Source organism: Sarcophilus harrisii, chromosome 3 (assembly GCF_902635505.1).
Source record: "Sarcophilus harrisii chromosome 3, mSarHar1.11, whole genome shotgun sequence".
Taxonomy (NCBI): domain Eukaryota; kingdom Metazoa; phylum Chordata; class Mammalia; order Dasyuromorphia; family Dasyuridae; genus Sarcophilus; species Sarcophilus harrisii.
This window is the reverse complement of record NC_045428.1, coordinates 33,506,766-33,525,350: the sequence shown is the minus strand read 5'-3', so window position 1 is coordinate 33,525,350 and position 18,585 is coordinate 33,506,766. Positions and strand designations below refer to the sequence as shown.

The 18,585-nt window shown below is 35.7% G+C and overlaps 1 protein-coding gene across 6 annotated transcripts in view; it reads right to left on the bottom strand.

The window, feature by feature from the left end:
* The window catches only part of NAALADL2 (N-acetylated alpha-linked acidic dipeptidase like 2), a 1,183,950-nt gene that overhangs the window by 232,885 nt on the left and 932,480 nt on the right, over positions 1-18,585 (bottom strand). For all 6 annotated transcript variants that reach the window (XM_031957680.1, XM_031957679.1, XM_031957681.1 and 3 more), the window contains one exon: positions 404-550. In XM_031957680.1, the coding sequence (XP_031813540.1) occupies positions 404-550 (147 nt within the window). The remainder of the gene's footprint in view (positions 1-403; positions 551-18,585) is intronic.

Genomic DNA, 18,585 nt, shown 5'->3' with positions numbered 1-18,585 from the left:
AATTTACCAACTTTGGGTAGCTAATCCACAAGAGTTACATTAATATACAACATGCGAAACATATTTTCCCTGGGGCTCAGCGAGGAGAATCTAGTACACATGTCATCTGTTTCTGTGAATGCTGAAGATTACAATTATGTTTTGATGTTAATCCAACTTCTGCAAATTTCTTGTTGTGATGGGCTCTATGAAAATGTGAGTGACAGGATAAATCTTTTTAAATTGAATACAATACTGCTGAAAAGAGCTGATGTTTTCTATTACTGTACCCAGACTCTGGATGCCTAGAATAATTCACTAAGTGAATGAGCCTCTATGGTGACCTATTTGGTAAAAAGAAAGAGAAGCAAGGATAAAATCACATTCTGCATGCTATTAAGAGTGTCATATTCTAAATGTTCACCTCTAATGCTTTGATGTCCTCATAGAGAACCTGCAAACTGGGGGTTCCAAGGTGGTTGATGAAGAAATCTCCATCTCCTTGCATCTGCACAGAACTGAGGTTGGCTTCTGGGCACTTTGTTCTCCAAGAGCAGTTGAAATTCTTTTTCTGAAAATAGAAGTTAGAATTTTTTATGCAACTGATGATAATAATTCATTCCTTCACTATTCTCTCAAATCACTTTTAACTTTGACAGTGATACGGCTCCTATGGCATATTCATTCAATCCACAAATATTTCTTAAGTAGCTATATATTTTGTATAGGCAATATGAAAGCAAAGACAAAATCAAGCTCTTGTCTTCAAGGATTCTATGTGTAACAGAAAGAAACAACTGTGTATATAACAACTATAAAGGGAAAAAAACCACATTGATATAGGAAGGGAAGGAATAAGAAATAAGGAAAATCAGAAAATATTTCATGTAAAAAATGGCACTTAGTTGAGTCTTGAAAGAAACTAAAGAAGCAAATGTTACCAAATATTCTTTTAAACTTTTTAAGAGTTCAAAAATTGTATTTTCAAAATATGTTCTCAAGAAAAGTAATTTCTAAATTAAAATAAAAAGTTAGATCTTTGAAATTTCCATAGTCTTGCTTTTATAATCTGAAATAGAAGCAGCTTGTTTTAGTTGTAAGACTCAGACAAGTCACAACTTTTCTGCGCCTTAGTTTCCTTACCTGTAAAATGACAAGATTAGAGTCTTTATGACACAAGAGTTAGAAAAGATCTCATTGGCTACCTAGTCCACCCAATACCTCAATCCTTTCTAGAATATGACTATGTGTGGTCATCCAGCCATTGCTTGAAGACTTATGTAGAAAGAGATTATCTGTTTCAACCCAATACACACACACACACACACACACACACACACACACACACACACACACATATTTATTGGTGTCTAAAAATAGCCATCTGCCATCTCTAGGGCAGGCAGGGGGTAGAGAAGGAAGGAAAAAGAAAAAAATTACATGATAATTTTGTTGTATATTTGAAAGGAATAGCAAGTTGCACATAGTAGATGTGCAGTTTCATAAGCAAGTATTTTTTATTGTATTGTTCTAAAAATGCTCAATTTATTCCATAAATTTAAAATTACATTTACTATTAATATTTAAAAAAAAAAAAGATCAACGGGAATTTATAAGGTTTCTGATCTGATTCCTATTGGCTCTGAAATGACAGGGCCATTTCAATGTAGCTAACCCCAACTTCATCTTCCTGTCCTGAGTTCCATTGCAAGCCACACTGAAATCAATTGAGTGTGTGGTGGTATATAGGATATCAACCACTGAAGCAGCCAAAATCTCCCTTAAAGGAGAGTGGGATGAAAAATCCTGGCAATGATATCTCTGGGGTTAGTTATGTCTAATGTATCTTGGCAGGAGGCCCAAAGCTGGAAGAAACTTCTAATGAGAGGGATGAGACATATATGGAAGGAGACTTATATACCTCCATGTAGCTCAAGGGTTCAGTCAGGACTTCTGTCTCAGTCACAGAAGCAGAGTTGGAAGGTACCCTAGAAGCTATCTAGGTCAAGCCCTTTACTATACAGGTGAAGAAACTGGAGAGGTGAAGTATTGAAGGAGCTAGATCAAGATAGGATAGGCAGAATCTGAAGCAAAGTTCTGACTCTAGAACCAGTGGTCATCCCACTGTACCAGACCTTCTCATGTCCACGGGCACTTGAAATTTGTCAATTCAGCTCAAGTTAGCAAACCACTAGGAAAGGTCTAGAATCTAGAAGCATGATGAACCTTTTTGGCAGCTCACAATCTTGCCATTCCCTTTGTAGTCTGTTGGAAATGTGCCATCATCATGTCTTCACATCACTCATTTATGCTTAAATAACAATTCGTATGATATCATCATAATATCAATAAAGCTAGCGCCTATAATGTGCTATATACATATTATCTCACTTGATCCTCACAACAATCTTAGGAGACTCTTATTCTTATTTTACAAATGAGGAAACTGAGGCATTTGCCTCAGAGCTAGTAAGTGTCTGAAGCTGGAATGGAATTTAAGTCTTCTACTGCCTCACCTAACTGCCTCAATGACATAGTGGACAGAATGTTGGACTCAACAAGATCAGAATTCAAATTCTGTTTCAGATATTTAATATCTGAATGACCTGACATGTCACCAACATTGAAGAATTTAAAAGGGGATAATAACACATGTAGAACCTCTCTACTTAACACTCCATAGCTTGGGTCCCTGAAAGTGCTAAGATATGATGAGAGTCTAGGTCGCTATTATTGCTCAAGAATCATCACAGGGATGCTACCCATTAATAACAGACATATTTAGATCTTTGCAGAGACATGCTACCAATGGAGGAATACACACAGTAGCTACAAAACATATCTTCCCCTCACCAGAAACCTGGGACACTTTCTCCTCCAATACACACATTTATTCAAAAAGCAGATGGAAACAAAGACTAGAGTGTGAAAGGCATTACACAGGGAAGAAACACACATGGCTAAGATTCTGGACCACAGGGCCTGGAAGGCCTCCAACAGCTCCCCACTGGGCATATTGTCTCTAAGGGGTGGGTTGCCCAGCTGGGCTCTCAGAAGCTGACTCTTTTCACATTCCAACTCTCTACTGCCATACCCAGTGCTTTCTTGAGACTGTATCTGGAGTTCTTGAGTACAAAGCTTTCTTTTCTGCTGTAGAGACTTGTTCTTTGAAATTTTTTACTCTCTGAGGTATATCTTTGGTTCTTTCATTGGGCTTCAAAATCCCTCAAACTTATTCTCCAACTGAGGGATTGGGTGTTTCCTTATAAGGCAAGGATATGTGTTATTAGGCATAATGGCTTATGAGTGAGAGGAGATGAAGAAAACATTTCTTTCTTCTCTTCTGGGGCTCTAACTCCACAATTGCTCAGCTTTGGCTGTCCCTTTTGCTACTTCTAGAAGAGTTGCCTTTTAAACTAGAGGCCTGAAGAGCTTGTCTCAGTCAGTAATAAAATATTTCCTACATGTGGCCAGTTGCTTTCATCCAATGACCAAGGCCATACTGTTCTCCCAGATTGCTTAAGAAACTCTTCCATACTTTGGTGTGGATTTGTGGAAAACTCCTGAAGAACCTTCTTTAAACACTGTTAGGGACTGCTAAGGGGTTCCCTAAATTTTTGTTTTGTTTTGTTTTTTGGAGTGGCCCTATTTTCCAGAAACATTGGATTCAGAGTATGCAGGAGGCCCTGAATGTACTTAGGCTAACAGAATCTGCTGTTTGTGTCCCAAACTGGGTTCTCTGTAAGTCCTTCAAGTCAAGTCAGGTACCAGTCCACATCAGGCTTGTACAGCTGGAACCCTTGTAGATAAGGTGACTATCAAATCTTCATGGTCTAAAAGTCCCAAAGGGAAAAACATGTGGTTTATGCTATTGCCTTGTTTCTCCCCTTTGGCTGAGGTTTAGTACTTTTCCCACTTTAACTGCACCTTTCCCCTAGATATGCCCTTTTAGGTGGAAATCTTGCTATCTCCTCCTTTTTTGTCTTACGGTCATAAATATGCAAACCGCTGTATGTATTGTGAACTCTTTGTGACTTCCTATTGACAATATATAAAACGCTCTGCAAATGTGAACTAACCTTATAAATGCCAGTTATGAATATTATTTCTTGATTTCTACCCATCAGGATTTCTCAGCAGTCTCTTTTTACATAGTATTTTTTACATGGATTAGAACTACATTTTCTGCTCTTTTGAGACAAAACATTTCTATGGTAGAGTTTCCTCACATTTAAAATAATTAACAGGGGCAAAAAAAACCATTCAAGGAACACTCTTAAGCAATAAGCATTTGTTAAACACCTCTTCCATGCCAGATACTATTCCAGGAGATCAAAATCAAAGTTCTGCCATTGAGGAGTAAAACTTACTGAAAAAGACATGCATAGGGACAATACACTAATAGTGTAGTAGGTTATACAACTACCAGGCAGAATGTCATAGCAGGAGAAAGGTCATTGGATTGCTACTCATAGGATCCAGGTTCACAGTAGTGTTCTTTGCCATCAACAAATATTGAATTATGAACCACTTCCCCTTTCTATGCCTTAGTTTTTCCATGTGTCAACTAAGGGGCAGGGATGATCTTTAAGGTTCCCTTCCAGCTCTAATTCCTCTGATTAGCATAATGCAAAGGAAGACAACAATATCTGAAAATTCTGGAGGAGTAACACAGGACAAATTATGTTATTAATTTATCTCACATACTCCTGATTCCAAGATCAGGTCACTTTCCATTGAACAATAAAAATAGAAGCTACAAAGCATCCTTTCTGTTGACCAGAAATCTGAGACATTGTTTCACCGAAAAAAAAAATCTATGAAAGGAGTAGACAGAAAAACAGAATACAGAGGAAATAGGGCAGGAAATGCCTTCTTAACTTCCTGATTTCCTGATTGTTAGAGTTCACCCTCTTCAAATTATTTTGTATTTATTCTGTATATATATTGCCTTGACTTATTTGTATACAAGTTATGCTCTGCTCTCTATAAGCACTTTGAGGGCAGGAAATGTTCCATTTTTGTCCTTTTTTATCCTCTGGATCTAACATAGTGTGAGGCATTGGATTTATACAATATTTGCTGAATGAATGAATTGATGAATGAATGAATGGTGATAGACTTACCAAAAGCATGCAGTTCAATTTTTTAAAGATAATTGTTACTGGTCATTAAAGAAAAGAAGAAAAAGACTGTAGAAATTTATTTTCAGTGGAAATAATTGAACCTGATCTCTCCTCCCTCCCACCCATTGCCCAATGTGATTTCTATTTGAGAATCTAGCAGTCAAATCTTAGCAACAAAGTACCTACAGATCCAAATTGGAAGCATAAAAAGCCATAAATAAGGCAGAATTTTGCCACAGAGTAGTTTTCAAAAATGTATTTGGCAATAGGACCTTGGAAACAGGAAACAAATAATTTATTTCTATAGCATAATGGCAAATGGAAAGATGAGTTGCTGGTTTTTTTGTTTGTTTAGCTAGTCTAGGATTACTAGTGCTGGAAGTATCAGACAGATATTTAGAAAAATTCTGTTATTGCTCAGTATATAGAGCTCTGAGCCTAGAGTGAGAAGGCTCATCTTCTTGAGTTCAAATTCAGCCCCAGACACTTAATTCTGAACAAATCATTTAACCTCTACCTTAATCCATTTGAGGGATTAGAATGATTAATTTCCCATGTTAATTGATATGTGTGTGTGTGTGAAAAATATATAGAGAGAATGTGATTGTGTTAATATATAATGCTTGTTTATATATTTCCAGCAAAATCAAGGTTTGATATGAGGTTCATGTGTTGATATTAACTATGACAGAAACACAACATGTTAAAGTTAAAGGGGATTTCTGTGGCCAAGAATAAAGCCAGTAATAAATACAAACAACAAATGAATATGTTTTTGCTTAAGAAATTTCTGTACCCTTAACTTGGATAATTTTTACACTGGCTTTTTGAAACAGCATAGCCATTTTATAAAACAGAATTGAGACTGCGGGACCATTTAATAGGTCACATTCTACATGCTTAATTCCCGTTGTCTGTACTGTTCTTAAATTAGTTTTTTTTTTTTAAACAGAAAGATGGCATTGATTCAAAATTAATCATTGTAAGTATTGCAATGTAGGCTTGCTCAACGATTTCAAGAACCCGCCCACTATATTCTTCTCTTGCTCATAAACATAGATTCCCAACATGTTTTAATACTTTATCTACTTCTATTTATCTCCATCATTACATAAGGTCTTTTTCTTCCAACAAAAGCTGCCCACACTCCAGTCCCCAAGACAATTCAGACCTCGGATCCATCCATTCAATGAATTCTTTCTTTGCTATGATGGTGACAGAGCACTGTTCTGGGTTTAATGTTACCCTTTCAATCAGCAATGTCCCTTCTCATGAAATTTCTCTAGTCTTTATTCAAAGTCCTCATCCTTCTTTCCAGTGTTGCCATGGCTACTCCTATTATCAAATCTCAGGTTTACCCTTCCCATTCTAGCCCTGATTTTAATCCTGGTTTCTTGTTATAAGTATTTCAGGTTATTTCTAGTTATAAGTAACACTATTACTTTTATACTTTTAACAATAAAGTCTAACATTTGTCTTTGGATTGATCTGTAACTTTGTATCTTTTTTGTATTCATATTAGTATGATAACTACATTTATAGAGTTCTTCTGAGTTTACAAAATACATTTAACATCTTATTTGATCTTCACATCCACGTTGTGATGTGGATGTTTATTTCCATTTTACAGATGAAGAAGTTGAGTTTGGGATATGTTAGGTGACTTACTTAGGGTCACAAAGTTCATAAGTGTCTGAGGCAGAATTCTTCTACCTCTCTGACTCACTGACATTCCTTTTATTTTTCCTCATGAGGGAAAAGGGTTGTGAAAAAATGAGGGATTCTTTAAGTGAATGATGTTCTCTTCATTTCCCAATCTGTTGCTGCTCTCCTTTATACTTTATCATATCCCATTGAACCTTCACATCCTACAAGATCACTTCAGCCTTGGTTCTCACACCTCATCAGTTTCCTCTACTTTTGGGATCCCTCTGAATGGAGGATGGAGACGTGGAGAGCTCCTCTGTAGACCTCCATTTAAAAAGGTCACTCATATGAGTCTTTTCTTTATTTTTGATCTTGCTGTTTGCCACAGGTATCAACATAAATATTTGGAACTTTGTATGTATTCATTTATCTGAGTCACTGCTACACACACACACACACACACACACACACACGCTTTGGTATTGCTGTATATAGGTTTGCATATATACATACAAAAATATTTGGAACATTGTATCCTCTCAGCTAAATCAGCGATACACAGATGCAGATATGAATACATATTTACATATATGTGTCTGTATAGCCACATAAATGTTCATGATTATACATTCATAAATATTTGTACATTTATAGGTATATGCACACATATATGCATAATATACATACATGTTAGCATGGGGCAATGAAGACCTTCTTCCCACCTAGAACTGAACCAATGACTAGTAGTTTTTCCCCCCACCTCTTCAAATGTTTCAACCCGATTCTCGGCTAACACAGAAAAAACATCCCTCAGGAAAACAACTTTGTTGATTATTAAAGAGCATCTCTTAGCATTTTGGAAATGTCAAAATAGCCAAGTATCAAGATAGAGTCATCAAAACTGGCAAACTTGACTGACTTCCTTAATGTTTCCCTTGTATGAAATGTTTTTTCATAGGAAATTTTTCTCTTAGTGTCTATGAGAGAGAGAGAGAGAGAGAGAGAGTAACAGAGAGAGACAGACAGAGACAGAGACAGAGAGACAGAGAGAGACAGAGACAGAGGCAGACAGAGATAGGGAGAGAGGGAGAAGACAGAGAGATGGAGATGGAGACGGAGATAGACAGAGGCAGGAAGAAGATAAAGAAAAGGAGGAGGAAAAGAGGAAAGAAAGGAGAAGGGGGAAGAAGGGAGGGAGAGAATTGTGGTACTCTACATATTGGAAAGTAAATTTCATACCCATCTGTGGATTCTGTTTTGGATTCTATCTCTGACCTGTCTTGCAATTAAACAAGTCATATTCTAAATCAATTGGCTTGACATCTCAAGCAAACATTAAGTTATTGAAACCATTCATAAATAACAAAACAGAGATTTGGTACAGACTCAAAGGCATGCAAGCCCCAGATTTACTAGTATCCCAGGAACATGTTTTTCAGCTTTTGAATTGTTGTTGATATTCTATTCCAATCACAATAGGAAAAGAAAAGTTTCGATTTAATCTTGGCTCAAGGGAGCAAAATAAAATGTAGAGATCCTTTGCAAGAACTATGGAAGTTGTTTTTGCTCTATGATTTTGAAACTGAAATCACTCTATCTCCCTGGACCTCAGTATCTCAACTCTAAAATGAAAGCGTTTAAAGCTCCAAATCCTAGATTCTAGATGATACTTTAGATAACTTCCCAATCTAATGTTCTGAATGCTTATGCCCTTTGTAATTTGGTTCTGTAGTGAAGTGTCTTCTGATCTTCCTTTCGTTTTAGTTGATTATGTAGTGAATATCCAACTTGAAATAGCTCCTCTTCTCTTCAAACAAGGCCAGAAAGAATATATAGCAATGAAGAAGTTGAAGGGAATGCTAATTTGATTCAATTTTACTCTCTGTGTAACTTTCATATAAGAGGAAAAAGAGGGATAGTGACAAATTTGTGCAGGTCAATTAATTTTTTAAACTTATTTACAAGGCTGAGTAAATTCATATTAAATGTTTCATCCAAGGAGTTCAAAGTGCTTCATAATTAATGCCTGATAACAGGCATTATTATTCCACTTCATAAAATAAGCCAGTCAAGACCCAAACAGTAGTGATGTGACTTGTTTAATTGCATGTGGCAGGTCAGAGGTAGAACTTAAAATAGAATCCACAGCTGGGAACCAAACTTAGTTTCCAGTATTCAATGTGTGCATACACCCACACCCACATGCAAACCCACAAACAATCACACACAGAGAGATCCTAAAGGGACAATTACTTATGGAAACAAATACTATGTAAGGAGAATATTAAGGAATTAAGTCAACGTTTGCTAGATTTGAAAAATTTGTCTCCCTATTGAACTATTTTGGCAAATTTCCATAACGTGTAAGGGACACTCTTTATTAGAGTATTAGAGCTGTCTTCTATCTACATTCGTTTTCCTGAAACAATACACAAGTAAATATCACATGGGATATTTGCATTGATTACTGTCTCCATCAGCAAGAAAATTCTGAAATCCAATTTTGAAATTCTGCATTCTGCATATTATGATAAAATTAAGTTATTATCTTGTCATTTCAAAATTGCTGTTGTTACTACAATTGGGTTATGTGATAGAATCATTTATTTTAAAAATTGTTCTCATTTTCTGCATGATGTCAACATATGGACACAGTAAACAGTGTCTGTGGGGCGAGTAAACACATTTTCACAGCATACACATTCTCAAGATGGCAGCTTCAATGTTTTTATTCATTTTAATTTGAAATAAGCTGGTGTAGGAAATATTACTCTCATAAGTTCTAGCACCATTAAGAAAATTAAACTCTAACTTCTGGTTGACAAAATATTGTGGAGAGTTGTATTTGCTTCCAATCAATAGTGGATGACATCAGTCATGGTGTTTTCAACTACTTTTAGTCTGAGTCTTTAAACACACACAAACACACACACACAAAACTCACAAATTATTTTTTTCTGCACAGTTCCAAATAGTTTTCTTGAATGGCTGGACCACATTATGATTCTGTCAACCATGTAGTAGTACAGTGACCAAAACAACTTTCATCTACTTCCCGTTTGTCAACTTAGTGGGTATGAAAAGACACCTGAAAATTATGTAAATTTAGACATTTTTTTAAAAAAACTAATAATCCCACTATGAGATACTTGTTCCAAAGAATGTTGAAGAAAGAGAGAAAAGTCCTAAATAAGCCAAAATATGCACAGCAGCACATGAGGAAGCAAAAAAAAAAAAAAAAAATTAAGGTACCTAGTGATTTGGGAATAGCTAAACACATCGTGGCATATTAATGTAATTAAGTATTATTGTATATTAGGATTTTTAGAAAGGAAGTCACAGATTCACAGTTTGGGAGTTAGAAGGAAACTCTGAGACCACCAAATCTATTCCCTTCGCTTTTCACATGAAGAAAATGAGACTGAGAACTTATGTTTCAACTAAGGTCACAAAGTTGGTTCAAAACTGCAATTTAAATCTCCAACCTCTGACTCTATATTCTGCACTGTTTTCATTACCTTGTCTCAGCTTCAGTAGTGCCATAAGCATATGGGAGAAAAAAGTATGAGATTTTGAAGTCAGATCATAGAATCACAGGATGTTAAAGTAAGAAAGAATTCGGAAAATAATCTAAGGGTTCTTAACCTAGAGTAAACAAACTTGATTTATATATATATGTATGTATATACATATATATTACATATATACACATACATATATAAAACTATGTAATATATAGTAATAATGATTCCAATACAATTGGTTTCCTTTATAAGTCTGCTATTTTAAAATAAATTAAAATCATTTATTAATTAATATAAAACTAAATTAGAATAAAATTATACTTAATATTGATTTTCTTACAATGGTCCTGATTTTAGTTCAGTACACTTATTTTATATATGACTAAACTGAGAGTAAGGAAAGCAGGTTGCTAAAAGCCATATAATTTGCTAATATCTGTGACAGTCTGTCTACAAAAGCTGATCTCAGGTCACCTAACTCTAGGGTTATAATTTTATCACATTAATATTCATTTTATAATCCTAACTCATAACCAGAAGAATTGAGAACTAAGAAATATTGTTTTTCAATAGGTATAAAGACATGTGCTGGGTTTCTTCCAAATGCTGCGGATCAGACGATCAGACTGCCCACTAGTGGTTTGGTTGGTCTAACTGGAGAGTTAACTTGAAAATAAAACAAAACATAAAAACTCTGAATTCTATAGTTCATTGATCTGTAATACAAATACATAGACAAGAACAGAGTATATCCTGATTCTCTCTTGTATATTAAAGCATTTATTCAATAACCATCCCCACAAAAGATTGCCTTCTCACCTACCCCTCTATCTCAGGCACTGAATTATAGTTTTACGTTTCTGAAACTAAAGCAAGAGGACTTCTAAGGGATAAAAAAGGAATCATCCCAACTAACCTTTGGCCAACACTGTAGAAAGGAGAGGCCTGCTCTTTCCTACAGTCCCATAGGCTCTTTAATGACCAAGGGGATCAAGAAATGGATTTTACGCCTCGGTGAAAGATAACCATTCTGGCATCACGATGCTAGCCCATGCTGAGGAATTGGCTGACATAACAGAACTCCAGCTATTATTTCACCAGCCTTCTTGAGGTTTGTCTTAAATAGCTTCTCCTGCCCTTACAGGCAACGCTATTTTAAATAAGACAGTGTCAGCATTCTTGTGGATGAATTCTAGCATCCAGACTTTTTTTTTTTAAATTAACCGAAAAACCTAACTGGATTTCAATTTAACATTCAATGACTTGGGCTAAAGATACGTACAAAATAAAATTCAAATAGAACACTAAGGAGAAAAATCAATTTAGCAATTTTGCTTTGAAACAAAAATGACCCTATTTCTTTTCTCCTTAGGAAAATTTTAAATAAATTTTGTAAAAGAAAAAAATTTAAGGAAATGGTACAAGAATCAACTATTGAGTCTTTTTAATTTTTTTTATTTTTAAAGCTTTATATAGACACACATGTACATGCATGTTAAATTCAATATGTGTAAACATGTTTAGATAATTCTTTTGCTGCACAGGAAAAATCAGATAAAAAATTATTGACTCTTTTTAAAAAAGGCATCATTTACCTAAGATCACAGAATGCATACTTTGTTTGACAAATAATCTGCACTGATTTCATGGAAAAACACTGGATTAAGGGAAAGGCAATCACTCTGGTCCTGGTTCTAATATTTCCTTTTTGTAAAACCTTAATCAAGTCATTTAACTCATTTTCATAAGCTATAAAAAAAGAGGTTGCACTGGATCAGGCATTCTTAAACTGGGGTTCATGACTTTGTCCAGAGCTTCACCTCTGGTGCAAACGGGTCCATGAGATACAGCATGACTAAGAATCCCAGGATTAGAAGATCTTCTAGGGTCGTTTCTATCCTTCTTTAAAGAGACTTTTGTAAGTGTATAGGATACTATTAAATGCTATGAAGACAGAGATGAAAAAGTTCCTGGCCTCAAGAGTTTGGAGTTCTTTGGGAAAGATAACACATACCTAAAATTATAAATTACATATATCCACACATATATACATGCATGTGTATACATGCAAGTAAATATATGTAAATTGGAAAATATATTCCATTTATATATAGTGTGTGTGCATATATATTCCATATATATATTCCATCTATTTGTATGTACATATATGTGTATGTTTCACCTATTGATATGTGAACATATACATATGTATGTATGTATACTCCATCTATATATGTGTGTATTCCATCTATCCATCTATTTATGTGTATAGTCCATTTGTATAGGTATATGTGTTTGTGTATATATATATATATATATATATATATATATATATATATTCCATCTGCATATGTGTTTATGTGTATATTCCATGTGTATGTGTGTATGGGGGGGCAACTAGGTGGTGCAGTGGATAGAGTACCTACCAGCCCTGGATTCAGGAAGACCTGAGTTCAAAACTGGCCTCAGAGACAATACTTACTAGCTGTGTGATCCTGGGCAAATCACATAACCCCAATTGCTTCACCCCCCAAAAAAGAAAAGAAATATATATGTGTGATATATGTGTATATGTATATTTTCTCTGTGTGTGTGTGTATATATATATATACACATACATATATATGTACATATATATATATATAAAATGTGTGTATATACATGTTCTGTATGTCTATTCAATTTATATGTATGTTTGTATATTCCATCCATATATATAAATATATATACACATAAACACATATATGGTATACTCTACATATGTATATATGTGTGCGTGTGTGTGTGTGTGTGTGTGTATTTTCCATCCATATATGTGTGTATTCCATCTATATATGTGTATATGGGGGCAGCTAGATGGTAAAATAGATGAAGCACCAGCTTGAATATAGGAGGATCTGAGTTCAAATCCAGACTCAAATTTACTGTGTGTGTGTGATCCTGAGCAAGTCACAACTCCAATCGCCTCACCTTCCCCCACAAAAAAAGAAATCTATGGGTGTATGTGTATTCTCTCTATATCTATATAGATATATGTATGTATACATATTTCCAGATAGAATATATATACACAAATATATAGATGGAATCTATCTATATAAATATATATATACATAATTCATCAATATATGTATATTTACTATATATATATATATATATATCTCTTATCTGTCTATCTGTCTGTCTTTCTGTCTATCTACCTACCTAGCTATCTATCAACATGCTAATACTATTAGTCATTGCTCTTGCTGCCATTGTTCTTCCTCCTACTGGGACCAGAGCTGTGATTCCTGTTATTGCTCCAGGTCATGATGAAGATGATGTCAATGATGAAAATAAAATTAAGGTATTGCCCCCAATGGCCTCTAAGGTGCATTTTGAGCTCTGAATCTCTGACATCATACCAGACTAAAGAGTCCTTTCCTTTTCCCGTGAATTCTCTTTATCAGGCCTTTCCCTCTGGGGAAAGTCCCTGGATTTGAATTGGAAACAATTATATCATCTCCTTTACCCTTGCAATAGTCCCATGACATCAGCACTACAAATATATTTTACATAAAAGGCCCAGAGTCTGAAATTGGTTAAGGTCACCCAGCCAATCTCAGTGCTCTCTTCTCTGTGGGTTTTAGGGCCAAGTCAGCACTTGGGTCCAGACCTTCAAAATCCTGACCCATTCTCTATCCCATGCACCAAACTTCTTTTCTTTTGTAATTCTTTGATTTGACGTGACTGCTAAGCTTCAGGTCAGCCCAGGTGAAAATCAAGTGCAATCTCACGAGGTTCACATAAAATACGTATTATTTTCAATGGACTCAGCAAAAAGGAAGTGGGGGTGGGGGGATCAGAGGATCGGAAAGCTGAGAGAGAATAGTTTGCTGGTGGCAAAGCAGGCTTAATTTTTCCTATCATGCTATAAACAAGGTCAGTGATGATGGCGGGAAATCTGGCAGAAGAAATCATGCTATCAGCAACAATATTTCTACCCCTGAAGGAAGGGTGACAGCAGCAGCAACCAATTACTTACACTCCTGAGTCAAAATAAATGCCAGGCAGTGGAGTTCATTACCATGCTTAATAGAATATCCTTTAACAGATGCTGCCACGGTTGTAACCAGGGAACCAATTACCCAAGCAGGGTATGTTGTTTGCCCCCAGGCCTTCCCCCCAGTCTTAATGTTGGCAGCCCCCTAGATTTACAAATGGGAGAGAAATCCAAGAACATTTTCTAGGCTCCGTCATTTACAGAAGCCCAAAGTGGGGAGATAGAGCCTTAGAAGTAGCAGAGATGGGAAATGTATCCCAGATCTGATTCTAAATCTAATTGTCTCAACCTGGGTTCACTTAGTCTATTTAGAAAAGATTGGAACAAAGCAAGAAAACTCTAGAAGCCATGCTGTTGATTTTGTTAAGGTATTTTTTGGTTGGGTTTTCTCCTTTGGTATTTTCTTGGCTTAGATATTGGAGTGCTTTGCCATTCCCTTCTCCAATTCATTTTATAGGTAAGTAAACTGAGGCAAACAGGGTTCAGTGACTTGCCCAGTTAACAGTTAGTAAGAGTCTGAAGTCATATTTGAATCTAGATCTTCTTGACTCTAGGCCTGGTACTCTATTCACTGAACCACCTAATTGCCCAAGAAGTCATGTACTTCACAGCAAAAGCAAGATTATATGATGATCAATTCTGATAGACATAGCTCTTTCAACAATGAATGTTCAGGCCAGTTCCAACGGTCTTGTGATGGAGAGAGCCATCTACACCCAGAGAGAGGATTATGGGAATTGAGTGTGGTTCACAACATAGCATTTTCACTCTTTTTGTTGTGGTTTCTTACATTTTATTTTATTCCTCATATTTTTTTCCTTTTTGATCTGATTTTTCTTGTGCAGCATGATAAAAGTGGAAATATGAATAAAAGAATTGCACATGCTTAGCATATATTGGATTACTTGCCATCTATTGGGAGGAGGGAGGGGAAAAATTGGAACACAAGATTTTGCAAGGGTAAATGTTGAAAATTATCTATGCATATGTTCTGAAAATAAAAATTTTTAATAATATGTTTTTGTTTGAGGAATTTTATTATTTAGTTATTTGGCTGAGGCAATTGGGGTTAAGTGACTTGCCCAGGGTCACATAGCCAGTTAATGTTAAGTGTCTGAGGCCAGATCTGAACTTAGGTCCTCCTGACTTCAGGGCTGGGGCTCTCTCCACTGTGCCACTTAGCATAATAATATATATTTTTTAAAAAGAAGTCATGTACTTGAGGGCAAATGCTTCAAATTCAAAGCTAGAGACTTTTCCCAGAGAGAAAGACCCAGTAAAGAAAATCCATGAGCCATAACAGTAACAGCAGTACCAATCATAGCAGCAGTTGTATTAGTAATAATAATGGTAGCAGTGGCAATAGCCAACATGAGCATGCTGCTTTAAGATTGGGGGCAGGTAAGTGATACAGTGGATAGAGCAACAACCCTGAAGTTAGGAGCACCTGAGTTCAAATCTAGCCTCAGACACTTAACACTTACTAACTGTATGACCCTGGGCAAGTCATTTAACCCCAATTGCCTCAGCAAAGAAAAAAGAAAAAGAAAAAAAAAGATTGGTTAAAGACACATTCTAATATTATTTCATTTATTCTCATATTTTATTTCATTTCATTCTCATATATGATTTCATCTGTTCTCATAACAAAAGAAGATAGATGGTATTATTATTATTCACCTTGGGAGCTAGAGTTTAGTTAGGTTAGAACCAAGCTAAAGCAGAGGCCAAGAAAATGGGTCCATCACTCTGGTGGAAGATTGAACAAAGTGGTAACTCCCAATTTAGTTCGGTTTGATTTCACAAGCATCCATTTAAGACCCTAATAAGGGCCAAATCCTGTGATAGATGTTGAGGTTCTAAATAGAAAAATGAAGCAAACTCTGCCCTCAAAAATTTCCAATTTAGTGTGAGAAATATGCAGACACAAAAGAAAGCACAATATATATGTGGAGTGTGAAGTCCTTGGTGTGGATGGATCATTTCTTTAAATACTAATGGAGAGCACATCCATTGACCAAGACATCATAAATATCCAGCATCCAGCTGGAATATGTCATGGACATCCCTAACCCAGCCAATGTCTGAGCCAAAGGCCACTAGGCTCTGAGAGATTTATTTGCCCTGCCTATGACAGGTGGTACTGAGTCTAATGCCCAGAATTTAACAAGATTAGAGGAATCTGCTCTGGCTCAGTTGCTAAAGTCCTTCTTCCAGTTCCCTTGATCTTGCTCCTCCTTCTTCCTTACCCCCAGCTTAAAGGGATCTCTCAAATGTCTTGTAGCCATTGGTCTTGATCCCTAATGTGCCCCTATTATAACCTATCTTATACCATCCATGTCTTACTATAAGCTCCCTAGGGGCAGGGAGCTTTGTTTTTACTATTGTACACTTGCCCCTAGCTTGATGTTTTTTTTACTGGTGAATTGTACTGTAAGACAAAATGTCCCTCACCGTGCTCCCTCTCCCACACACTTATACATAAGCTCTGGAAAAAATGTTCTTGTGTTAAAAAGATTCGAGATGAAAGGGTAATAAACCTGGATCTCTATATTCCTGGTCTAGAAGTTCAAGTGTTTTGTAACCTTGGCAAAGATAAACACTAAGGTAGGAAGTCACTCAGAGAGTGGCCAGTGAATGAATATAGCTTTGTTGACTCTAACCATAAGCCTCCAACTCCTGCAATCCCAGGTAGAGCTGACTTTTAAAAATGCTAGAAACTCTCCCAGGAAAAAAAAAAAACAGTCAAATAAAACCCATAACTTCCTTTAACTCTTTCCATTGGGAAAACAGTCAAGACAGCATGGACAGTAAGGATCCACCCAATGCTAAGTCCATTTTCCAGGCCACACACTCAGCCTCTCCTGGACACTGCCCCATACCCATTTTGGTGGCCACCAGTTTGCTCAATGATTCTCCCACAATGTTATTGGTACTGATAACTGGACAACTTATGTTTTAGGATTATGGTGAAGTCACACATAAAGTCCTTTGGAAGTTTTAAAGGATTATACAAATGGTAAGGATTTTTGTTTTTTGTTTGTTTTAATGAAAGCCTAAGTGGAAGTGCTAATACAATCATACCAGTTGGACAATGTGAATAATTTGGAAGGGAATCTTTGGTCCATGCCTTGGGCAATCCTTATTTACAATGCCAACCAAAGCCATGCAGTATTTCCTTCTTATAACACCCCCAAAACTGAGTGTGGTCCCATTTGAGGTCTTGACCCTAAGCAAGTTATCATGGGTCAAAAAATAAAATAGATATGCTTAATAACCCTACTATCAGATTTGATTTTTAAAAACTGATGGTAAAAATAACAGCCTAAGTGGATCCAATTTATTATAAGGAAAATCAATTAAGATGCATTCAGTTATTTCATTCAATCTTATTTCTAGCCTTAGATAATAGTTCTATTCTTGGTTCTATATAGATATCCAGCACAGCAGAGAAAGTGTAAATTAAATACCAGTGAATGTTTCCCTAAAATAACAAAGACAAAAACATTAAAAACAGTCCTTATTAATATACAAATCAATGGGCTCTAGAGAAGAGATTAGCAAGAAAAAGGAGAAATTTACTAGCACCTATAAAAGCTGATAACTAAAAAATCAGTTAAAATGGGAAAAAAGCCAGTTCTCAATTGTACACAGATGATGGAAAGCTTGTTAAATGATCTTTATTGTCATTAATGTTTATATGATGACATAAATGCATCCTTGGTTTTTTAACAAGAAGCCAATTGCTCTGAAATAACACCTTGATTTGCCACAGTCCATAGACCACTGCTCTGTCTTAGGGGAAGAGTTCCCTGGTTAAAAACACACCTATTCTAAATTTACTCATCTATGAAGTCATTAAAAAAAAAACAAAAAAAAAACAGGACTGTTATTCTACTCAGAGAAAATTTCAAATTACAAGATCACATGGAAAAGTCATCTGTTTTAAAGACTCTTCATTCACCAGCTGTAAATAAACTGTATCCTCACTTTCTACAAAAGTGCTCTTTTTAAACAGAATTGCAATATCAGATTTTATGCCCATCAAAAATGGTTTGAGTTTTACCTACTGCATTGGGATATTAAAAAGAATGAGGGACTTGGAGTCAGGGGTCCAATTTTTTTTTTTAATAAACTTTTATTGATATCTTTTGTTTTTTATATCACCTACATCTTTTAATACATCTTTTCCCTTTCACATCTTAAAGGACTATCCTTTATAATAAAGAATGAGAGAAAGAAAGGGAGAGAAAAAGGGACACACAGA